This window comes from Camellia sinensis, chromosome 6 (genome assembly GCF_055761805.1).
Source record: "Camellia sinensis isolate YWXY chromosome 6, ASM5576180v1, whole genome shotgun sequence".
Classification (NCBI taxonomy): Eukaryota; Viridiplantae; Streptophyta; class Magnoliopsida; order Ericales; family Theaceae; genus Camellia; species Camellia sinensis.
Genome location: NC_138966.1, coordinates 178,466,351 through 178,492,566, shown reverse-complemented (window position 1 = coordinate 178,492,566; position 26,216 = coordinate 178,466,351). Strand labels below are relative to the sequence as shown.

Genomic DNA, 26,216 nt, shown 5'->3' with positions numbered 1-26,216 from the left:
CAAGTTCAACATTTTTAATGTCTCACGCTGCAAAATTGCTTTTCCTTTGCTGCGACTGGTTTGGAAATATACTATTTTAATAATTTTATATTTTTAGAAGAATTTTTTGATTTTTTTTTTTAAAAAAATGCAAAAAAATATAGACAAGAAAGATTTTTTGGGGGTATAATTTGTTGGTTTTATTTTTGGACTTTTTAGTGACTTTTTTTACTCTTTAGTTGTTTTTTTTTTTTTTTTTTTTCATTTCAGATTTTTTGTTTTTAGAAATAAAAAGCACGAATGATTTTGAAAATATCTACCACTTAGGTCATCTCCCGACCTTATTCAAATTTAAGTAAAAATTTGAGTAAATGAAGTGCTTCAATGGATAATGATTTATCTGGAAACTACAAAATGGTTGAAAATTTCAAGTTGATCTAAGTTTGAGTCGAGGGGTGGAGAGGTTTTTGAGTGACTTTGCCCAAATTTAAATTTGACATAGGTTTGAGTAAGGATTGGAGATACTCTTACATATTTTCATTTTTGTTGAAAAATTGGAAAAATAATTTGGTGTTTCCTAAAAATTGAGTTGTTTTCATCAAATTTTCCAGAGCAGTTTTTGGCATGTTCTATGGAAAACGAAAAACATAAAACAAAAACAAAACCAAACATGCCATGATGCCCCAAACTGTTGTTGGAACCTTAGGGTTAGAAACCTACCTATCAGTCCAAACATGAAAGGGCTCTACATGTATTTTCTACTACTACCCATTTTGCAATTGTTTTAGATGGATTTCTTGATTCTTTTCAGTTCTAAATCATTTGTTCGAAATTTCTCTAGGTAACTTTTACGATTGATGCAGATTGTATCAAATGGCAAGTTCAAAAGTGTCGACCACAGAGTGGTGTCTAACCGCGTTGGACCAAGAATGTCTATCACTTTTTTCTCTCAGGTGTTTCAGTGCCACCAAAGCTCTATGGTCCTACCAGGAAAAAAAAAAAAACCGCCTTTGTACAGAGAATTCACATTAAGTGAACATTTTGGCAAGTTTTTTTCTGGGGCACTTGATCAGTCTGTTCTTGATTCTTACAAGCTGTAATTTAAGCAGGTAATACAAGTTCTCATAAATCGTATCTGTAACAAATGAAGAAAGCTTCTACTATTTGCTACTATATATTGTAGTATTGTACTTGTACATCTTCGTATATAAGGATTAGCCATTTGAAATTATTGTCTTCTACATGTGCTTATAAAAATTTCAACAATTTGTTTAAAAATAAAAATAAAAAATTGTATAAGGATGTTGAAGTTGTTGGTTGGTGTGGATCCTAATATGTGCTACACACTAACCATGTACCACACACTAACTGCTAGAATGTGAATTATTTATTGATGATATTTCATAGTTATACTACATAGTTATAGTTATAGTCTTGCATCTCTTTGTATTGTATTGTAATTTGTAACTCTTTCAAATGATAGTGAATAGCAATTGTGGACTTGGACATATCTTGGTTGAACCATGTAAATCTTTGCATTCTTATGGTCTTAATTTTAGATTCTTGTTTCTTTTGTTTTTGGTGTATCTTATCTCACTGATTCTAATTAGATTTATCAATTCTTAACAGAAGTAAGATATGTTAGCTGTTTGTGGGTTCTTGATATGAATTTACCATCTTGGCACAACATGACACTTGCATTTCAATAAAATTGAATCCCCTTTTATATATTTTTGGTATCTGTCAAAGATATAGTGAAAGTCAACATTATTAAGCATCTCATGACGCAAATGTCACGAGTTTGAATCCATGATATGGGACAGGGGATAGCATGTATCCCTTGCAGGATGTTATGTGGGATCACCACCTTGTTTATGATCTCCTTACCTAAATTATGTCAGGTTTGGTGATTACATTAAACCTGTTTTTGTATCAAAACACCTACGAACCATGATAATAATTTTCTTAATTTACTTCTTGAATTGTCTTCAATAATTATTGTAATGGAAAATTATAAATCAGTGCACATGACCAAAAATAATCACAAACACATGGAAGATTTTAAAAGTTGCACCTCAAGAAGATTCTCGTTCTTTAGTAAATAATTGTCTTAGTTCTTACTGAATGGTAATTTCCGTTTATTGAAAGTTACAAACTAACGTGATTATGTTATAAATATTATGGTTATGTTATGAACAGTGTGGCAAAAATTCTTCGAATCATTTGCAGTCAGAAATATTATGAACCGTTACGATATGTTTTACCCCCGAGCTATACCCCTTCAAATATTAACTTCTGTTCCAGTCCTTCTACTCTCAGTTCAGAAAGTCAATCAAAAAACTAATGTCATAGAAAGTAAATCAAGTTGAAAAGGCCAAACACATCCTTGGAGGTAGAAGAATTAGTTGAAATGCTCACATCCTTCAACTTGGATACCATTTGCATTTGATGGCATAAAAGTATGAACAACAGGGCAACAGAAGAATATTTCCATTACGTATTACCAACCAAAAAGTGAAGATAAAACCAGTATATGTTCCACAAAATCTTAGAAACATTTCTAAGTTGATTCGACCCTTTATATCTCATGGTTCTACTTACATCTATTCAAATGGGCGCAATGAAGTAAGCACTCCAACACCAAGCGATCACAAAAAATAAAAACAATGGATCCAAAAATACACAAATTCCCTAGTCAAATGATGAAAAGCGTGGTGATAGTGTGTTTGTATTTGCTTCCAAAAATTCTTTTAAGTTTTCTCAAGTACTTTGGGAAAAAAAAAGAAAAAAAAAAGAAAAGTGAATTTCTTAACAAGCTTTGCTTTTATCCCTTCTGATCACATCTGAGAAAATTGTCATATACATCCCTGCAGACTTTCTTCTGATGTCAATGATTTTTCAGAGTATTGATGCATATAAATAAATGATTCCCTTAGATATGCTCATGGAAAGCATACTCAAACTAGAGGATATATATAAATTGAAAAGATAGTTCACTAATCCTCTAGTGAAGGTACAAAAGATGATCAAAGATATTCCAATCACTTAGATCCTCATTTCTATTGAAGAATCATACACGATCCAACTTTTCCCAGTAATGCATAGGTTCTTGAGAATATTGGTATCTCAAACTACATGTCCAAATATGAGAATACAACATTTTATTACGTCATCATCACTATCCTGACATTTAATTTGGGGAATTGTCAGAATATTGATAAGAATCTAATCAAGAATACAATGCCAACAACATGCCATCAGAATCAAAGCCAAACTCTTCCATCACCTTCTATATTTATAGATGCATAATTGGTCACCATGAAAATCTGTTTAGGAGGAAAAAAACATAGGGATTGAATGGCATTTAGGCTTATGGGCATGTATAGGAGGTTCAAACCACACCTCCTAATGGTTATAGCTCAGATAGGCTATACATTTCTATATTTCATCACCGAGGCCTCATTCAATCATGGAATGAATCCTCATGTCTACATAACTTACAGACATATAGTAGGTGGTTTTGCAATGCTACCTTTTGCCTATTTTCTTGAAAGGTAAATCAACATGTATATGTATGAATGCATGTGAATCCTGTGTAAATTTTTGAAAATTAGATGCAAGATTTTAAATATTGGCCAAGAGTTAGTATACTAAGAGGAGTTGATTGATGATTATATCAAAAAGTTTTCAGTCATTGTAGGCAAGTAGTTTACTGATTATTCATTCTTCACTGTAGAAAGACAAGGCCAAAGTTGACAGTAGCTCTGTTTTTGGAGATTTTTGTTGTTTCTCTTCTGGGGTAAGAATAAGATTACATTAGTGCTAATAAGTTTCTAAACAAAATTAGGAAGGTAACTAAATAGTATTATTTCAATTATTACAGGGTGGGTTTGACTCTAAACATGTATTTTGCAAGCTTGAGATACACTTCTCCCACATTTCTTGCATCCATGGTCAACACCATAGCTTCCTTGACTTTTGTGATGGCAGTTGTACTCAGGTAATTACCATCCCACTTCATCTATCAAACTCTAAACCCACAATATGTGTGCGGACGATTAAATTGGGTTTTTTTTTTTTTTCTTTATTTCTTATAACATATTTATATTACATTTGTGTGCAGGTTGGAGGTTCTTGACATTCGAAGCCGTCGTGGGATAGCAAAAGTTCTTGGAACCTTGGTGTCCCTGGCTGGAGTCATGGCCATGACATTGTACAAGGGACCTATTTTGAGGGAGCTGGGGCATCCTTTTATCCATGTTCATGGAAAAACAAGCATCAAGGAGAACTGGTTGAAGGGTTCGATTCTTACTGTAGCAAGCTGCATATCATGGTCTATATGGTACATTATGCAGGTTTATGACCCAAACTCTATAACCAATCTATGTTCAGCTAGCTAGTTTTTATAAAGGTATATCCCTTTTTTGTAATTGCTAGTAATTAAGTTACACATCAGAGATTCATGAAAATTGACTTATTAAGGATTTAATAAAAGTGAACTAAAAATGGAAAAAGCCCATTAAAGAAGCTGGCAGGTCACCATAGTGAAAACAATTTTACGAAAAAATGACATATGCCAAATGTAAAACTTTTCTCATAAATAAATATTGCAGGCATTCACATTGAAGAGGTACCCAGCACAACTATCACTAACAACATGGATGAGCTTTGTTGGAGCAGCACAATCAGCTTTCTTCACAGTGATTGTAGCACATAAACCATCCGATTGGACTATCGGTTTCAATATTGACTTTTGGTCTACCTTATATGCTGTAAGGCTTCAAATCAAATCAATAATCTAAAATATTCCAGAATTTAAATCAGATTTTCCCACGAAGTTCATTGTATATTTTCTCATGGCAGGGAGTGGTGATGTCTGGCATGGTAATCTTCGTCCAGCTATGGTGCACAGAAAAAAAAGGACCAGTTTTTGTGACAATGTTTAATCCCCTATCGACAATATTAGTGGCAGTCCTAGCATACTTTGTCTTCGGTGAAAGACTTTACATGGGCAGGTAAATATCACATATTTGACTTTGGTGTCATTTTCGTCTTTTTGGTTTTGTTTTTTTGTTTTTGTTTTTTGTTTTTGGTTTATTTTCGAAATTTTTTTTTTTTGAATAGTTCCTCTAAAAGGGGAGGGGGGGCGGGGGGTTAAACTGTCCTCGGCCAGAAAAGAAAACGAGATAAACTTGTTCGTCTAAAACTTGTTCATCTAACAAGTTTTCTGTATTTTTTGAAAATAACTTGGCTTGTCTCTAGTTGGAGAGAAGATTGGATCGGTCCAGTCTGGAGATTGAGCACTAAAATTTCATCCTTTTTTTTATCTTGTTATTCAGCATAATAGGGGGAGTTATAGTCATTGTTGGACTATACTTGCTGTTGTGGGGTAAAGAAGGTGATCAACAACAAGAAATGAAGCCAAAAGTGCAATCCTGTTCATCTTATGAAGAGCACAAAGCCCCGAAAGAAGAACCTTAAAAAAAATATCAATGTCTTAATTTGCTTTAATTAGCAAATGATTGAGGAGAGATTGTATGATTTGATCAACAAAAACAACAGAATAAACACAGAAGCAATGAGTGAAAAAGAGCTCATTTTCTTGATATTACAACTACAATTTGTTTTTTAATGATATCTTCTGTACTAATGTCTTCTTTTAATTATTCAGTTTCATGTAATGTTTTCGTATTTATAATTATTTATTCTATCAATTAAGGAAGAAAAAAACTTTTTTATTAACCAAAAACATAAAAAGTCCAAAGGTAAATGAAATCAACAATTAGCGGGTTGATGGAACATTGTTCAAGAGATTCTATCAAATTTGTTTTGGTATTAGCATTATCTAATTCAATAATTATGTTCTTGTTCATGTGGGTCGCCCAAAATAATGGTTGAATTTTAATTTATATGTTCATTAATTATGCAATGAAAAGGCATGGCTAGATACCAAGTTTTATCAAGAAGCTTTAAAGTTGCTGTGAAAAAAACACACCGTCAACATTAAAAATAATGAAAGCATTTTTTTTTAATTTTTATGTAATCTTAAGAAATTGATAATTCCGAAATTAATAGTCCATGTAATCCAGTCAATTAACACATTTGCTAGTAGTCCATGTAGTTTATGGCTTCCATTGTCTAACAAAGAGGTGAAGTATTTTTTTATGAATTTTGAATCTTCATTTCACACACTTGGTATTATATATAAATGGAAAATGTTGGTAAACCTACTATCTATATTCCATTTTGACATAGATGATCATTTGGATCCAGGCTGGGAACTAGTTGAAGCATTGAACAAGAACAAAAACCATAACAAAACCATACCTTCCATCACCAACATTAGGCATTATTAAGACACAACTACTTGGTTGGCCTTGTGATTACAACAATAATGGTAGGTTCAACCATGGACTCTCTCTCTCTCTACCTCTATATATTCCCAATGAAAGAGGACATGTCATTTTCTCTAACCATTTCCTTTTTATTTTTTAAATTTTAGCTGGTCTTTCCCTATCAAGTCTCAACCAAAAACAAAAAGTACAATAATTCAATTCAACCATGAACAATGATGCTCCTAATCATAGTTGTTAACCAATTAGAAGACCAACCCTAACAGCAACTTCATTGATTATTGTCAAAATGGCAGTGCTAAATTTACAATTTGTAAAATGTAAATTTTTTAGCAATGTTGTTCCACTTGTGCAAATGTTATTTTAATATATTCGGATCATTGCTTATTTCTATTTATTGTTATCTCACATCTAAATAAACCAATTAATTAAAATTTCTCTTATGGTGCGCTGAGTTAGCAAAATTGACATTGTTAAATTTTACACAAAATTTAATATTATTATTTTTTGATAAATCTTTTGAAGAGTCGTTGAATTTTTTTTAGTGAAACTGCTATAATTTAACAATAACAATTATTATAACAAGCTACTCAAGTTGCTCTATTTGAATCTCATGCAAACATAGACCCAAAAATCACAACATTGCTATGAATTCTTTAAATTGAAAAAACTGGTTATACATATATATGTCACATACTATCTTTGCTTCTAAACAATATCTAATATCTCTAAACTTGTAACGTAAAGTACAAAGCAAAACTAACATTGATTAAAAAAAATAATAACAATGAGATCATATGAGATCAAAGTCCTTTATTCCCTCATGCACTCTCGGTCTTGTAATTGTGCTTCAAAACTCTATATCCACCTTTCTCGACACCACATTGATAATGTATTCATCCAATCAAAAGGGATTATGTATTTACATATCCAAAAAACCAAAAATAATATAATGAAATCACGAAACACTATTATGTGATTTTTCAAATCATTCAATAATTTCCTGCTATTTTAAATTTGTTTTCACAGTATGTGATTGAGAGTACATTACAGACCGGAGGACAAGGATTCCAAGAAAATAGAATCGTAACTAATCCTATGTGTCCAACTGAATTGATCGAACTCCAAGTCTTGATCCCCTTCCACTTCCAAAGGAAAAGAAAGATCTTCGGACTCTGCTACTGCAACCTTCACTAGCAAGACCAACCTCATTGACATGCCTACTCTGTTCTACAATCTCTTGAACTGCTAAATATAATTGTCTGTCACTCGCCGAGTCCATTGAAAACGATCTCCTTATGGGTTGTACTGCAAATTGATCATCCTTTTTTCTCATGTCAATGCACTCATCCCCCATACTCAAAACATGGTCCAACTTTTTCGCTTTCTTTTTTCCCCCAACAATCTTCGGCTCAAACTTTCCCGGAAAATGAAAAACTGCTCTGGCCGATCTTTCTTGCACTCCAAGCAATGCTTGATCGACAGAATTGGGATCACCCAATTCAATGACCACATAATCTTCATCTTGTGTTACGAAAATATCAGTGTTTGGATCTGGGATTTGAGGAGATGAACTCGGAGCGAGGATTTGATCGAATGGGAATTGGGATGTGGTGGTTGAAATTGAAATGCTTGTTCTGCAAAGTGGACAATTGACATTGTTTTGAAGCCAAACATCGATGCAATCAACATGGAACACATGAGAGCAATGTGGTATAGCTCTTAGCCTCTCTTCTTCTTGGAAATCATTCAAACAAACCGCGCATTCACTGAAGCTTCTTTCTCTGAACCCAACAACATTTTCTGATCCTTTCGTGAATTTGAAAACTGGGATTGATTGAATCGCCGATTCTTCAAGTCCTCGTCTTAGAATCCTCGGAGAGAAGACTCCGGTGTTGTCATCTTGTGTTCGATTTCTAGAGATTGAAAAGCGATTCAGAAAATCGATACGGTGCCTATTTAGGCAGCATTTGATGACAAATATGTAGTAGCTTACTAGCAAGAAAGCTGTGGTGAGAATGCCAATAATGGCAATGGCAAGGATTGGGGAACTAGTGTTTGAAGATTGCAATGGTGGTCCAGCGAGTGAGGTTGGAGTGGTTTTGGTGGGAGAGAGAGATTGTAATTGAAGGGTATGGTATTTTTTGTTTAATAGATCCATCAAAACAGAGTATATAACAAATGTACATACAAATTGGTCTGTTCAGATCACAAAGTTCACAAAAATGTGTTTTGTGTATTGGGTTATTTCAATATCAGAGCAAAATGGAGTTCTTTGAAAGAAGAACGAGAGAGAGAGAGAGAGAGAGAGAGAGAGAGAGATTGAGATTGAACTTGCGTACTATTGTAGGGCACATTGAAATGAGTATGAACCTTATATTTGATGGAGAGAGAAACTGAGGAACTCTGAGGGGGTACGTGTAGTTGGTGAATTTTGTCGTCCTCCAATAACAGTAGTTTGGTTGGCAAGAAAAATTTTTCTGAGACTTTCTCTCTCGATAATTGTGACTATTTTTATTGTTCAACAGAAATGTGTGAGTTCTCTTTAAAAACGAGAATCTATAGAGTGGACGGCGCTCTAGCATGAATGATGGTAGGCTGGTTGGCCCTATACTAATAAAATGAAAAAATAAAAATTGATTAGAATATCAATATAGAATGGATAATTTCTAAATGCACTCACTTAATTTTTCCCTTCACCCACATGTGTACTAGCATTTGTTTATAATGTGGGTTGCATATAGAGAGAAATTTGACTGGTGTACTTAAAAGCTCATTGCATAAATGGCTTGATAAATATTAATTTGCTCATTTTAAAGTAAAATATCAATCAAAGTAAGTTAAATTTTTTTAAAATGTCACTTATATTATTTTAATCATGAATTATGTATAAATATTATAATAATAGATTTTTCAAAAACAAAAAATTAAAAAATTACATCGTATCTATTTTGTAAGGAAAATAAAAAAAGATTTTTGCAAAAGATTCGAGTCAAATATTTGTATGATAGATCAGATATCATAGCTTCAGAGAAATAATTTTTAATTTAGTATATACATTTTAGCAATCTGAACTAACATATGATTCCTTTCACTTATTAATTTACCCTTTAATCATATACTCATCGAAAGATTTATTATTTATACTCTCACTGCTATTTGTAATTTCAGTTAGATAATTGATTTTTTTTTAAATATTTTTTAGTGGTGTGAGTGTTTTTTTTTTTTTTTTTTGGTCAAACTTACACTATTTGCTTTTTTTTTAATTTATAGTTATAATATAATTATTTTAAGATTAAACTATTTACTTGTAGTTTCCAAAAAAAAAAATTGAAAAAAAAATCTATAAAATGTAACACCTAGCCGTTTGGGTGGGTCCCCAACTTGAAAGCAATAGTCAACAAAGGCCTGATATCTGTATGCGTGAATGTGATGAAAAGTCAAAACCGTGTAGACAGGGTCTTAAAAAGTGAACCCAATTTGAATGGATAATATACAGGAGGGAAAAAGAAAGCCTTTACATGGCTTGCTTGTTGACTAATTAGAGAAAGACAAAGCCACACTTATGTAGAGAGAAAGACTAGGCCACACTTTGGTAGGAAATAATTCTTCTCTTTCTGCATAGTGTCTGTACAGTCAAATGTTGAGGCCCTTGCAAAGAAACTTATAGGCGATATTTGATTCATTTTGGAATCACAATTCTAATTAAAAAAATTTAAAATTCATAATTAAACACAAAATTTAAAATTATTAAAAATTCAATTTAAAATTTATTTTTAAAATTCATAATTAAACATACAATTTAAAACTCAATTCAAAATTATTTTTGAAACTCAAAACTAAATTCTTTTCAAAACTCTATTCTAAAAGAAAAAAATTTAAAAAATATATATTTTTTTATTTTGTTTGGATAAATTACAAATACACTTCTTGAAATTTGATTAAAATACAAATCACTCCATGTGATTTTGGAAATTACATTCTACTTCCTAAGGTTTCTAATTTCATAACAAATCGTTTCTTTTATTAATAAATCATAAAATCAATTAACAGTTTTAATGATTTTAGAAATATGTTTCAATTAATAATTTAGGTAATTTTATTATTGTATAAGAGAGAAATTATGAATTTCATTTTTTAAGTTAATTCTGTTAATTAAAAAAATACTAATAAGGAGGTATTTGTAATTTTTCAAACTACAAGGGCAATCTTTACTTTAAACAAATCTCATGATTGTATTAGTAATTTACCCATTTTGTTTTATAAAATTATGTTTAGAATTATAATTTGAGTGTGAAATCGTGTTTTAAGTTATGAGTTTTGAAAAAAGAAAATTTGTTTGGTTATGAGTTTTGAAAAAAGTTTTAAGTTGTATTTTGAGTTTTCAGTTATATTTTTAAATTTTTTAGATTTATTTTTTCAAATATTTAAAAAATTTCTTAATTTTATTTTTTTAGGGTAAATATTTTAATTTTTAAATATTTATTTATTTATTTATTTATTTTAATGTACACTATATTTCATATATTTATATGCTGTAATTTTTAAATATTTTAAATATATTTTTTAAATCTTAAAAAAAAATTAAAAAAATATTTTTTTATTTTAAATATTTATTTTATTTTATAAATATATTTTTTAATATTTTAATTTTTTTTGTTTTGCGTTTGATTACGATTTGAGCGTAGAGTTTTGAAAATAGTGTGAAATTTCGAGTTATGTATTTGGTTATGAGTTTTGAAAATAATTTTTGAATTGAATTTTGAGTTATGTATTTGGTTACTATTTAAGCGTGAAGTTGTGCTTTGAGTTTAAAATATTAAAATAAAAAAATTAAAATGTTTACAAAATAAAATAAAATATTTAGAATAAAATAAAATTTAAAAATATTTAAATAAAAATTATATATTTGAAATAAAAATAATTTTTTTTAAACGTTTTTTAATATTTAAAAAAAAATGAATCCAAAAAATTCAAAATACAATTCAAAACTTTTTTTAAAACTCAAAATTCTTTTCAAAATTCAAAATTTAAAAACTCTTTTCAAAACATTTTTCAAACATTTTTTTCAAAACTTATAATTAAACAAATTTTTTATTTTCAAAACTTAATTCACAATTTTATACTTAAATTAGAACTCTACACTCAAATTACAATTTTAAAACTAAACCAGACGGAGCCCCTAACTTTTCCACTAATTTGTGTAAAACAACCCTTGCGACTTTTACTTTACATTCCCATCAACCAAACACTAATGTTCTATTAGTAGTTGAAAACTCAAAAAGGCCCCATGTTAAATCATATTAGGCTGTGATAACTAAAAGCACCATACGTTGCAAAATGAGCTCATATTGCTACATTGATAAGTTTTATGGAGTCTTGCTTGACAATTTTCCATATACAATTATACACTCATCCTGGATTATTAGTCAGGTTAACATAAACTCTTGTGAAACTTTACAACTTCTCCAGGCTTGATTTGGGAACATTTTAAAAAAAAATTAAAAAGTCATTAAAAAAATTAAAAAGTCAAAGAACCATATAAAAATGGAGAAACTACACAGATTTGGTGTTAGTGAAAAGTATTTATAAAAAAATAAAAAAAAATATTAAAAATATTAAAAATTAAAATTATAAAAAATTTCACTTTTTATAAATAATTTTTTTGCTGCTCCATGAATATGTTATTGCCCCTATAAAAAAATTCAAATATTCTATTTTTCTCTATTTTTTGGATTTTTTTCAAAAAAAATCGAAAAATTAATTTTTTTCATTTTATATTTAAGTTAAAAAATTACTAAAATAACTCATTCCCTCTCAAAACTAATTTCAAACAACTTCAATATTGTCTTGGTGTCCAAGTTCGTTGAATACCGCTTTAATTTAATTGGATTGTTTAAGATGTTCTAAATGAATGCAATTTTTAACTTTTTATAAAAAGAATGTGTAGAAAAGTATAAATGAGATATTGACCTAAATAAGTGCACTTATGCAAAAAAAAAATGCACTTATACAATTTAACCCAAACAAGGCCTTAACTACCAACTGATTCCCTTTGATACCTTGTCGTGGCATTCTACACATGACACCATTAAATTTGCAACCTAATTGCTGATCAAAAAAATTTGGAACCTAATTAATGTATTAACTTGATTCAAGGCGCGTCTCCTATATTGACCACAATCTCCATATTTGGGATATTATTATATGGTCTTAAATTTCATAATAAATAAATTTAACGTCTGGAATTGCATGAGGGTCTACAAATACATGTTATGGAAAATGATATACTATTATGTATAATATTTTTTTATATAAATTATTTATATTTTATACACAACACCACCAAAAAAAAAAAAAAAAAAAGTCTAGACACAAATACAAATAGGTATGAGGTGCACATGGGAGGGGACAGTGGCTGTAACTAATTAGGCAGTTCACTTATTAGAAAATGTGCAAGTCCTTATTTCGATGAGGTTCTTGCACTTGTGTTATGTGTCAGTTTAATATGCTGAATATATATACAAATATGAAAAATAATTAGTAAATATAAATTTTATATAAAAATGTTTTATAAGATTGATATGTAAGTAGTATTTTAAAATTTTAAGTTATTTTCATGAATTTTTTTATTAAAATAAATGAACACAAATTTTATCATATCTCATTTTTTATAAAAAAAATTTATAATGCATCATCACTTTACAAATACATGTATCTGTATTTGTAGTGTTTGTTTATTCTATAAAAAAAAATTATATATAAAATTATTTAGTATATTAAATTGAGTGGTGTTTTGAGTAAAAAGTTAGCTTTTTAATTTTTTTGTGATTTTTTTTACTAAAAAATCAAAAAGTTGAATTTTTATTATGTACCCAAAATGCCCTGAATCTCACATTTATATAACAAATTTAATAAAAATTTTAATAAATTTTTGAGATGTTTAATGTATTTTTTTTAAGACGTGTATCAGTGTAGAGTTCAATTCACTGCCAATCAGCCACCTTAACGTGTACATTTTGGTCACGTGGGTGCTTACGTGGTGTAGGCCTTGCTGGACTGTAGTCACGTGAGTACACCAGTAGTTACAAGGAATTGTTGATGTTCTCTCCTGTTCTCACTCTTCTTGTATATTTATTTTTAAAAAATAAATAATAAATATAATTTTAAAAATAAATAATAAATTAATTAGATATAATTATTTTATAATCATATCACATTTTTTATAAATAATATATATTTTGATTTAATTTATTGAATTAGGAACTAGCCCAATAAAATTAACTAGTCATTTACGACGTGCTATATAAATGTACTTTTTAATTTTTTAAAAAAGGAGAGAAAAAAAATCGGTCTAAGGTCCCTATCTAACTTTTAGTAATAGATTAGGTCCACAATCTGTTCTTTTGTAGTCTAAGGTCCCTCACCTCATTCCCACTCCTAAACTCACCCATCTCACACCACTCTCACCACCACCACCACCACCACCGCCAGAATCTCGCTACTCTCTTCTATCCCTCCAGATCCCCAAACTCAACCTTCTTTCTTTCTCCCCAATTATTATAAACACTCTGCTTCTAAAATTTTCCAAAACCTGCTTCATCTCTCTCTCTCTCTGTACTGTTATTAAATGTGTATGGCTTTTTGGTACTGTTATTAAATGTGTGTGGTATTTTATTTGTGAAGATGTTTATAAGGTGTTGTGACTTCTCTGGATATTGACCTTTTTGGTGGAAGTTAATATATGACAAAACAAACTGGATCCATGGCCGGGCAACTTAAACCTGTTTTTGTGTAATCCTTTATTGTTTTTGCTTCACCGTCAGCTCCCTGTTTTGCACTTGCAATACCAATGGGCAAGCAATACTTGTCCTCCTTCATCAAGTTATCAATTGCGAGAATCCTCCAGTGTCCACCCACCTGGGCAAAGACAACAATCATGGAAAGGGATTTGATTTTTCTGCATCACTTATCCATGAAAATCATGAATGGCTTTTCTTCATTCATGATTTTAATTGCTGATATGTTTTTTAAGAAAGTGGATTTATCAAGAGACAGATTCAGAGAATCCATAGAATGGTTAACATTAGCAATGAAATATTCAAATGCAACTGGAATGGAACAACTATAACCGCCAGAAGAAGACATAAAACCAGTTATTCAACTAAGAAGGTGGTACCTTATTATTCATTGCATATCCTGGTGCGATGATGAGTAACAAGAACGAGACTTTTTTAATGCCATAATAACTTCAAATTCAACATTCATGCCAGAACAATTTCAAATTAACAAAATAATAACCAATTTTTTTGTGAGACTACAAATAGATGGTGAGATTGCTCCTCTATAGCAAAGAAAGTTCACAAACAAATCTCTCACCCAACTTCACATCCACAAGAACCATGTTTTTACCCCACATGTCATTGCTCTGAAATTTCCCTTGTCAGTTTCTTTAACAGATTATTTATAAGCACCTCGTGTTGATCTGGCACTGTGAGCAGACCTTGATGGAGGAACGAGACAGCCAAGACCAATACCTTTGTCTTCTCTGCTGCAATCTCTCTCACTCAAATTATGCCTACACTACTTTGCACAAAGAATCACAAGGATGTCGATGACTTCACCGTGTTTTCTCTTCCGCTTCTTTTTTCAGCTGTGTTTGGAAATCGGTAGAGCTTGGTTGACACCTTGCACTACTGCATTTGCAGGCATACCATCTAATAGTTCATCTTATTTGTTGCTGTTTTATGCCTCTTCTAAATGAAGAAAAAAAAGTTTTCCCTGGCTTACATGCACGAAATAAAATAAAGGTCAACATTTTGATACAACATTTGACTCAACAAAAATGTGCCCATTTGAATTGATAGAAGTTAAAGGTCCACCTAATAAGAATAAGTTCACTAGGAGTTCTAAACATCAGTATGACAAGCTACTGAAATTTCAGTAGCCCAAATTTCTCTGGTTTGGTTTGATTTTGAATGACCAATAATAAAGAAGTTTAGATAACCAAGAAATATTTGCTAGTAGGTAACTAGAGAAATTCTTTGATTTTGAATGACCAATAATGGCTATGAGAAATTTGGAGAATCAGAAGCTTCTTCTGCAACCATATATCCAAAGAAAAAATATTAGAGAGTGAGAGAGAGTTTAGGCTAAGATGAGACTTGAACTTACTTTGTCCAAAGAAATTAGAGTGGGAAATCCAGAGAAATTTGGCGAGAATTTCTCTGGACAGTGGGAAGTCCAGAGAAATTTGGAGAGAAGTCCAGAGAAATTTGGCGAGAATTTCTCTGGACAGTGGGAAGTCCAGATAAATTTGAAAAGAAGTCCAGAGAAATTTGGAATTAGGCAAGGATAGATATACCCTGGAAAATTTGTAGATAAGTACAACAAAAATTTATTGAATTCATTCAAAGAAAATGATAGGAATTTCCCAAACAATTGTAGAAATTATGAATCAATATCAACAATATAGCATATTCAAACAAGATGAAGCACATTACAATTTCTCTGGAGAGAAGAGAAATTTCTCTGGAGAGAATGGAAGGCCAGAGAAATTTACAGTGGGAATTCTAGGGAATGTTAGAGAAATTAGAAAGTCCAGAGAAATTCTTCCCAGAATTTCTTTGGACTAATTTTATCTTTGAGGTTGAATTTTCTCTGGAAGTCTAGGGAATGACTTCTTCTCTTTCTTGTCTATGCTAAGGTATGGCAAGATCTTACTGACAACCACATCATCTTGTTGGACTTGATATACAAAGAGCACTAGGATTAGCAAACAGAATTTTGATAGCAACCCTTCAAAATTCTAATGTTGCTTACATATTCCATAATGTCTAGGGTAGAGAAATGGACAATGGAATATGGGATTCAAAATTCTAATGTTGCTTACATATTACAATGTGGAATTTTTCCAGTTGAATTCAGTTGAACAATGTTGCTTACCCAATGAATCACAATGATTTGGATGTGAATGAGAAGAAAAGTAGAGAAACTCATCCAGAGAAATTTGGTCCAGAGAAATTTCTCTGGGCCAGAATTTCTCTGACCAATTTTCTCTGCACTGAAATTTCTCTGGACCAAATTTCTCTGGACCAAATTTCTCTGGACTGAAATTTCTCTGGACTGAAATTTCTCTGGATCAAGGTTGAGGGACCTTAGACATTATGAAATATTGTTGAGGGACCTTAGACATTATAAAAATATTTGATGTCCTTTATGCTATAAAATCATAATACCAGGGACCTTAAAAAAAAAACCCCAAAAAAAAAGTATGTTTAAAATAATTTTTTATCTTTTTACGAAAAGATGTATAATAAAATATTATAGTAAAATTAAAATGACAATTTTATTCTTTTGACTTTTTGAATAGTTGAATTGAAATGACAGAATAATAATTTTGTCCTAATGACTTTCCCCACAAGTTTTACTTGAATAGTGTAAATTTTTTATTTTTTTTAATAATTTTTTAATTTTTTAACTTTTTTAATTTATTCCAAATAAAGCTAACTCTTCTAAAAACTAAAGGGTCGAAAATTATCTATCTATCTATGTATGGGGGCTGGTCACGTGCCTTGTAAGCCGTCCAAAGCGACAGAATTAGATTACTACTGTTGACAAAGGTTGACAAAACTGTGAAGTTTTTTTTTTTTTTTTTTTTAAATTTTTTTTTAACAACAAAAAAAAAATTATAGTGAAATGTTTGTTGATTATTTAAATTTCTCATCTAATTTATCTTAAAATAAATAGGATTCAAATATTTTATTTTTTAAATATTTTTTTGGTTACTTATTTAAAGCTCAGGCTTCTTTTCAATTGGATTTTCCAACTAGAGCGCGTTGTTGGGCCTGCGTGGGTCCATCATAGAACCCACATTGATAATTAAAACCGTTACTTAGGACTCGTCGAGTATTTTATTTCTGTAAAAAATCACATTGATCGGATATCGATAGCTACTTGATCAGATCACATTTACATTAACAATTTATTTTTAAAATCATAGTTACCATTGACATAAATTGGATCTGATCATAGGTATGAAGTATTCAAAGAGATCTACCAATTAAACAATTCAAATTATTGATGTGAGTTCCGTATTAGGCCCATAAAACCTAACAACATGCTCCAATTTGATATCAAACTGGAGAGAAGTTGTTCGTTATTTAAGTACCCATGACAATATTGATTTGAGCTTAATGCACCACCAAAATGTGATAGATCTAGTTTAGCCAGTTTAGTTGCCATAGTTTGGAAAGTTGGTTTTAGTGGGTTAAGGGGCTAAAATAGTTACAAAAAATAAAATAGACTATTTTAGTCACAAAAAATAAAACATTAAATTTAACTCATAATCATTACACTCTCTCTCACAAAAAAAGTCAAAAAAGTCAAAAAGTCAAAATGTCCTTCCCAAACCAGGCTTTTTAGCCCCGGGCTAAAATAACCAAAAAGTCAAAAAACCAACCCACTTTCCAAACGGAGGCTTATTAACTCGTCTATCTTTGACAAAAGCAAATCTTTCAACTTTGATGACTTTATTATCACATTTTTAATTATTCCTTCGAGTATGAATTTGAAAAGAAAAAGAAAAAAATAATAAAATATAATTACAATTTATATATATTTCATACATATTTTCTCTTTTCCTTTTAAATCTTTGCCCAAATTGATACACCAAACACAGTCAAGTTCTTGAAATTAAGGTTGGTTTTGTTATGAGTGAGCATAATTAGTTGGTAATATTAACATTTTTTTGGACTAAAAATATAAATAATATCCTACATTTGTTTGCATCTAAAAAAAAAAATACTTATGTTAACTAATAATATATTTTTATTTTTTAATATTATTTGTAATCAATAGAAAATAAATTATAAATATTATGAATTATGAGAACTTACATTAGACATTCAAAATCATTCAAAAAATTGGATTTATTTTTCAAATTTAATGATGTGACAATCTATTAAAATATCAATTTTTTCTCTCATATATTCTCTAATTATCAATCAATTATCTTATTTACACATTATTAAATTTAAAAAAAAAAAACTTAAAAATTGACTTGTATATGATTTTCTATTCAAAATTTTTATCCATGAGATATTTATGTTTAATTGGCTGACTAGTGAGAAGCCCAATTTCATCCACCATTGCACTGGCCTAACCCATTTCACCAATTAGAATTGGATTACTGAAAAATATACTATGGGCCAATCTGCTACTTTTAAAAGCAACATGAACCCACATGATCAGACCAAAAACAACAAAAAAAAAAAAAACTGAAGACGTAATCAATTACAATGCATACTTAAAAAGGAGTAGGTTGCAAACCAAATGAAAGAGTTGTTTATGACCAGCTTTGTTTGGCAAGAGTTTTTTTTGGCTATTTTAGTCATAAAAGATAAAATAAGTTATTTTAGTCACAACAAACAAAATATCACATCCAACTCAAAATTATTACACTCTTCTCTTACAAAAAAAATCAAAAAAGCTAAAATGCCAAAAAATCCTTCCCAAACCAAACTTTTTACCCCAAGCTAAAATAGCTAAAAAAACTAAAAAGCCAAAAAGTCAACCCACTTTCCAAACAGAGGCTTAAGTAATCGTGCAAATTCAAGTTAATTCAAGTTTGCCTCAAATAGGTTCGTGAACACAATTATATATAAATTAATACTTTATTGACATTATAAATATCTTTTTATATTTTGATAATAATCTTTTTCATGTTTGGTATGATAGAATGAAATGAAATGAGAATGGAATGATAGTGAGAATATAATATGTGGTTGTTGGCTTTTTTGACTTGAAGGTTATTATTGTAATTTTGAGTGTACCATCAACGATCAATCAGTCCTTGTAGAATATTAATTGCCAACCAATTATCAGACGATTGTATTTTAGTTCTTTCAGCCTCAATAAAGAGGACTTTTACTAGTGGCTTTGTTTAGGAGAATTAAGCAAACAATGATTAAATGAGGAACAATTGTAGCATTTCATTAAGTAAAATAGAAGACTTACAAAGATCCAAATCAGCCTTGTAGAGGTTTACAACAACAAACTACTTGAAACTAATCCTATGAACGAAGTGCAGTGCAAGAATTTGAAGAACAGAAATGTAAAGAACAAAAAATGTAAAAACTGGAAGGAAAATAAAGTAGATAAAACTGGTTTTTTGGATCTGAGTCTGGGGGGTCTTTCTGGGACCTTCTCTGCTACTTATACTTCTCAATGATAACCGTCAAAATGAGCTTCGAACAGTCGAATCATCCCTTCATGATTGCTGATCATGTTTCCTCACAGTTAGTTCCACTATGCCATGTCTGGAGTTAGGTTTCCTTTCTGATTTTTGAATTTAAATATGAGTAACCATTAAAGCCACGTCATCTTGCACCTCTCTGCTTATTCAATGCTATTTAGATCCACAATAACCAATACTAACTGCCACATGTGTGATTACGATTGAAGATTTGAATTGCCTTCCCGTATTACCCTCATCATGCCATGTGTTAAACTGTGATTGGCTTATACAAAATATGTAGCTAACATTACCCCCCGCACTAATATACCCAATACTTGGTGATATTAGTGGATCGAAGTATTTTACCCATGTCTTAGAACGTGCATGGGCTTTGCACTTTTCAGAAATGCAACCGTCATTCATCAATGAAACATTTGTATCCTTTGATCATCCCCACTATCTCAGTATTCGAAAAGACTGATACATCTTTCATGGCCAGCCAAGTCTTTTCTTACATTGATCAAGCATATGAAGAGTTACTTGATAGTGATGTTTGTCCTCGAAAGAACCTTCATGCATTGATTAGTCACCTTTATCCGCCTCTATTTATACAAGTTATGGAAGCTTTCGCAAATCATCGACCTTCGAACCAAGAACCTACTACTTACGATTTTTTGGAACACAAATTTGAGACCATAAATATCGGAAGGTCTTCTTTTGTAACAAAGCCATCCGCGTGGGATGAAGCTGCTGCTTCTTCTTCTTCTACGACCTCTGGCTGGGGAACTTGACCTGCCCCTCTCAACCTCAAACGAGGGAACGTATTCATCATCGTTTCCTTAAATTCGATGACCCTCTTGAAATCCTCCCTTCCAAACGCAGTTCTGTACTATATCCATATGTTCCTATTAACTGTAGACGCAGTCTTGAAGACAATATGCTTACAGCATGGTATACTTCTACCCGGCCATCTCGGATGGTTCGAAGTGTCCCACGTCCTGATGAAGTTTTAGGGATCAGTCCTGCGCTTTTAGCCAAAAAAAGCAAAACTTTACCCCTCTGATTGGCTAGAATGTGTGGCCAAACCTGAATTTCTGGATTCGCCCAGGGAACCTCTGACTACTCCTCCTCTGCCTTCTAATCCAAATTAGACTGATGAGTTAAGGCTCACTTTCTCTGAGGGCTGATCATTCTCCCCTTACTGGGTCCTGGTGCCTCAAACTCCTTATCAACAATTCAGGGCTCAGATCTTGCTTACTGCCTTTTCTCATTTATCCTTTGAAGTCCTTCGAAATTACATTCTCCACAAAAACTTTCTATGGGCTCGTGACATTATGTCTCGAAGTCATCTTCTCAACCGTGTGGCCCAAATAGAGCTTTTTATCTTTTTAGACCAACTTCCTCTCCTGCTCAACTGGCACTTCCATGCTTCTATTACTAGTGAAGTTATGGATGAAGCCATTTCTGCTCGAATCCAGGTTCAGTATGAGGCAGAGAACCTCCTTGATGAATACAAAGCCTTCAGGAGCCAGGATTCTGAGTATGGGGAGGATGTTGCTATGAATGAAATGCATGAAGAAGAGGAGATGGACGCCACATATAAAACTCTAAAACAGATAGAATTCGAAGTGAATGCCCAACAACTCTCTTATCAATTGAGGGCTTACCAATTAGATAAACCAAACCTGGACAAGATAGAGGATAGAGTAGGAAAAGAGTATTCATTTATTGAATTTTGTTGGACTAAATTACATGACCTTGTAACTTTCTCTATTCCATATTTCTACAAAATTGATAATGTAATCAAATGAATCCCAGTATAAACAACACTTATCTATCAGATTTTGATTTACCACTCTAATTGTAAACTACATGGTTGATATGCTTTAACTCCATCCCAACTCAAACTCTTTCAAAGTGTGAAATCTTCTCTTTTGAGAAAACAATTATTGCCTTACATACTGATTCTAGGACTAACATAATTCTTCAGCTATCAGTTTCGAGTTAACCAACTTTGCCCTTCGAAACTTGATTTGATCATATTCAATTCCCCAACATATGGTTAATACGATCAAGTAATTTCAAATCAACTATTTTTTTTTTTTTTGTTTCAAACAAACAGTCTATATTTTTCCAAAATATAGAAAACTCTTTTAAGGACGACACTGTTTTATTCTAAAAAAGTGATTTCTTTTGTATATTATCAAACCAACTATTGGTTTGAAACTTAGAACAAACAATTTCTAACCTTAAGGTATTTCATGTTTTGCTTTGAAGGATTTTACTCTCACTAAGAAACCTAAAAACAGGTCTTTAATCCTTTTGAAGTAAACAAATACTTGAGTATTCTGGCATCCTTAGGTGTGGAATGTGCTTCGAAGTCGACTTCCTGCCACTAAAGCAGTTTGTTATTTGATTTTGGCTCCAAAATTTGGTTTCGAAGTCAAATATTTTATTTCGAAGTTGACATCAGTATTTGAGATGCATTTCCCTCCATAACTATCAATATTGAAGGAAACTTTTTGCATCCGTACCTTTAGTACTTTTTTACGAATTCCACGATTGGTTATATTTTCAGACACAAAGGTTTAAAAACCTTTCTCTTTCCTTTTACTCTCTTTCCCATCTTTGTCTTCTGAAAAAGCTCTCTATCAATGGCTTCTTCTTCCTTGAAAATACCGGTTGTGGAGCGTGCGAGTCCATCTGTAGCCTTGAAAAGAATCATTGATGAAGAGTGTGAGAAGTACAAGGCTGGTGGGAAAAGTGCCATTGACGGACGCATCTTTATTTCTCATCGTCATGAGCAGCAAGAGTATGTGATTGGGTCCATCTTTAAGGATATTCCTACTGAGCTTCCAGCTCTGTATCTACGTCTAGAAGATCATTGTCTCATTTACGAAGATGGTCTTGACTGAGGAAGCTGGAGGATGAACCGCCCCATCGCTACTGGCCCACAGTGAGACCAGAGTGAGAGGAATTGTATGATCGGGTCGTCTCTGATAGGACTCTGGATCTTCAGGAACTCTGCCTCTTCGACGCCCTCCAATTATCCAAGTTCACCATTTCATAGGACCCTTTTTTAATACCTGCTGCCATTTACTTTTGGAATTTTGCTTTTAATTTCTTTCAATTCAGATGTGAGATAATGGCTCCTCCTGTTCTTGACATCTGCCATCTATTAGGATTGTCCCTTACTGGTACCCTCATTGGTCCAGATTATCCTGACCTCAAAACCCCTTTTTCCCTCCCCTCTCTGAACTTATTCTATAGTGACTTTGTCAAGGCTGAGAATAAAAAAAAAAGCCCTGTGACTGATAGAGAATTCTTTTCTTTTATATTATATTGGCTTTGCAAGTTCCTCATCTACACCTCTTCTCAGAGGATCATGCCTGAATTTGCCCCTTTTGCCAAAGCCCTTGTTTTACAACAAAATGTGGCCTTAGCTCCATATGTTTTAGGTCATGTTTATAGAGTTTGTTCCCTTTTTTGTGAAAAACCCTTGGATGCCAATCAAGGAGGCCCATTTTGGATACTTCAACTTTGATTTTTTGCATATTTCACTGAGTTACAGTCTAAATGCCTAAAGTTTTTGGAGCCAAACCCTACCATTCATGGCATGAAGTTAGCCAATGTTTCACTCTATCCTTCTAACTTTGCCTTTTAATTTTCTTTCTTCCACCAACCCCTAACTTCCCCTTCTTCTCACAGCTTCCGTTCTTTAGAATTTAGCAATATTGGCCTATCCGGGTTGAGGACCTTTTTGAGTGATGGGTCCTGCTCTACACCCCAGCACAAAACACATGCGGGTTTCTATTCTGATTCCCAGAGAATTATTCATTGGGACTATGAACCCTAGAGCCTACAAATGCATTGCTGAGCCTTATTGTCCCGCTCAATTTGCTAGGCAATTTGGATTCTCACAAGGGGTCCCAATACCTTTCTGCAGTCAAACCAATTTAAGCCTTATCAGCAGGGATCTGAAAGTCCGAAGATCTAGATTGGAAGAAGTAACTTCCAAATTCATCCAGGATTTCATTAACTTTGAGTACTTCCCCTTCATACCTCAAAGCAACATATTGAAAAAGTGTCAGAACTGGTGAATGGCCAATATGGAGGTACGCTTAGCCATTCCTCCTCAAGATCTATTAATGGTGCTGGATGTACCTCAAACCAAGTCCAAAGGGGCTAGAGCTGTTACCTCTTCCACTGCTCCTGTTACTTCAGTTCTTGTGTCTGTCACCACAAAATCTATCCATGTTGCCTCAACTCCTTCTAGAGTTACTCGAGCTGCCTCGAAGAAAAGTATGTATTCCTGTTTCTTTTTTTCCCTTCTCCTTTATGATGCTCTTGTCCTTACTTATAACTCTTTCTTTTGTGTAGGTGGTATGGGTGCTTCTCAGGGAGATTCTCCCCAAAAGGTTCAAGCTTTAAATCTTCTCAAGAGCAAACAGCAACAACAGAAGAAAAGAAAGCTCTTACTTGACCTTGAAGAGGAAATACCTGATGTTCGTATAGGAGAAACGAAAGCAGAGCAAGAAGAGATAGAAAAAGAGCAAGAGACACCCTTGAAGAGAAGGAAGAAAATGAATGTCTCTCTGTCTGATTTCACTGGAGATCCCATTCATGAAGCATCTGCTAAAGTAGTGGAAGCAGAGCATTCCAAAGAGCTTATTGTATTTCAAAGAGCTAAGAATAGGAGGCAACATCAAATGCTTAGGGATGAAGCTGTTGTTGCTGATGCACTCCAAAGAGAAGTTGCAAGAAAACAACAAACTGCTGGACATTATACTCTTCGCAGCTCTCCGATCATAGCCACTACTTCTGAAACCAGTAATTTCCTTCATGCCTCTATTCTCCTTTCTCAAATTTTTGATACTGAGACTTAACATTGCTTTGTATTTTTTCTTTTGCAGCAACAGTTACTCTGCTCTCTCCTTCAATAAGGACTCCTTCAGTTTCATCTGAAGTTGAAAGACCTCACAACGTGGAGCCAATTCAAGCAATACTCTCACTTCCTGGTCTTACATTTTTCATACCTTTCTTGAGGCCAAGCATTCCTACATCTCTATCTTTTGGCTTGACTCCATATTTTCCTCACCTATCTTTCAATTTTACTCAATTTGCTCTCCCTTTAAGCCTTGTTGTTCCTTTTTCTTCTGAGGAAATTCCAACTATTACTTCAGCTATTACTTCATTTCCAGTGATAGCTGATGAGAGAAGACATTGGTAGCTCACAAATTCCTTGTACATATCTTTACCTAGTTTCAGTCCTTCTTCTCTTGACTTACTGGTAACTAAAACTGTGGAGACTGCTAGGGATGCTTCACCTTCTTCTCCTATTCCTATGCAGCCATTTCTTCCTTCTACCAGAGTTCTTTCTGCACCCTCCATGTCAACAGATAAGGTGGACATCTTCGAAGCTAGGCTAGCTAGTCTTTTTGACATATCTCCCACCAGTCTAAAAACTAACAATGAAACTGAGCCATTAGTCCTAGCTGATTCTCTACTAGAAATTTTTGAAAGCTCTTCCTCCAGTGGTAGGACTTCCTTGCCTTCAATAGACTTGGACAGCTGTTTGGAGCTGCTGACATCCTTCTCAAGGATTCCTTTCGAAGCCTTACAAAGGCCTATAATCAAGAATGGCTTCCTCCAGTGCTGCAAGATTGTTGAGCAATCCAACATGACTATTTCAAGTCATTTATCTTAGGTGGTAGCCACCATTGAATTTTACATCAACATCTGCTATGTTGCCAAGACTGCAGAGGAGAAATTTCTGAGAGACCTAAGTTTTGTTTCCAAAATACATGCTGAAGTGTCAGAACTGAAAGAGCAACATTCCTTTGTCTCCCAATTTCGAGTTCAACTATTGGAAAAGAAAGCTCAGCTTGAAGAAGAGTTATCAACAGTCAACCAAGAAACGGCCACCAAGCTGCAAATCATTAATCAAGGACTGGCTGATCGGAAGCAGGAGATGGCTACAACCATTCAATTGTTCCCATCTCTTAAGAGTAGAAAATCTATTGTAAAGGAACAACTGAAATATTGTACTGACTTTTGGGCCAATCTATGGCTACATGTATTCAACTCATTATGAAATAAAATCCTTATTTATCATTTGAGTGTTTTAATGTTCTTTTCATTTAGCACTTATTTCATTCCTTCTGTTTCCCACACGGTTGGATAATAAGGCTTCAAATATCTACCATTAATCTTCTTGGGATGTATATATCCATTCAAAATTTTCAAATGATATACTCCCAAAGGCAAGACTCTATGAACTTGATATGGTCCTTCCCAGTTAGGTGACCATTTGCCAAACTTGTGGCTTTTAATCCCCATTGGAAGTATTGTCTTCCATACCAAATCACCTTCATTAAAGCTAATGTGCTTGACTTTCTTATTGTAGTTTTTGGCTACTTTCTTCTTTTGGAAAAGAATGCTATTTAATGCCAAAATTCTAGCTTCATTTATGTTTTCTAATTCCAAGCACATACTCTAATGGTACTGCTCAAGATTTAATTGATCCTGGCACCTCAAGGACTTAATATTAATTTCCACAGGTAGCACTGCATCATGCCCATATACTAAAGCATAAGGAGTGATTCTTGTACTTGACCTTAGAGAAGTCTTATAAGCTCATAACACAT

General features: G+C 32.5%; 2 protein-coding genes across 2 annotated transcripts; one reads left to right on the top strand and one right to left on the bottom strand.

Annotated features, from left to right (window-relative positions):
• Positions 1-1,512: 1,512 nt before the first annotated feature.
• LOC114283935 (WAT1-related protein At5g07050) lies at positions 1,513-5,642 on the top strand. The gene is made up of 7 exons (XM_028226812.2): positions 1,513-3,533; positions 3,716-3,778; positions 3,863-3,979; positions 4,103-4,334; positions 4,593-4,751; positions 4,843-4,994; positions 5,319-5,642. Exons 1-7 carry the CDS (start codon positions 3,337-3,339, stop codon positions 5,458-5,460), a joined length of 1,062 nt encoding a protein of 353 aa, XP_028082613.2. The 5' UTR covers positions 1,513-3,336; the 3' UTR covers positions 5,461-5,642.
• A 1,559-nt stretch (positions 5,643-7,201) lies between these two features.
• On the bottom strand, positions 7,202-8,858 carry LOC114283899 (RING-H2 finger protein ATL16). The gene has a single exon (XM_028226780.2). The coding sequence runs from the start codon at positions 8,491-8,493 to the stop codon at positions 7,429-7,431; it is 1,065 nt and encodes a 354-aa protein (XP_028082581.2). The 5' UTR covers positions 8,494-8,858; the 3' UTR covers positions 7,202-7,428.
• Between the last annotated feature and the right edge of the window lie 17,358 nt (positions 8,859-26,216).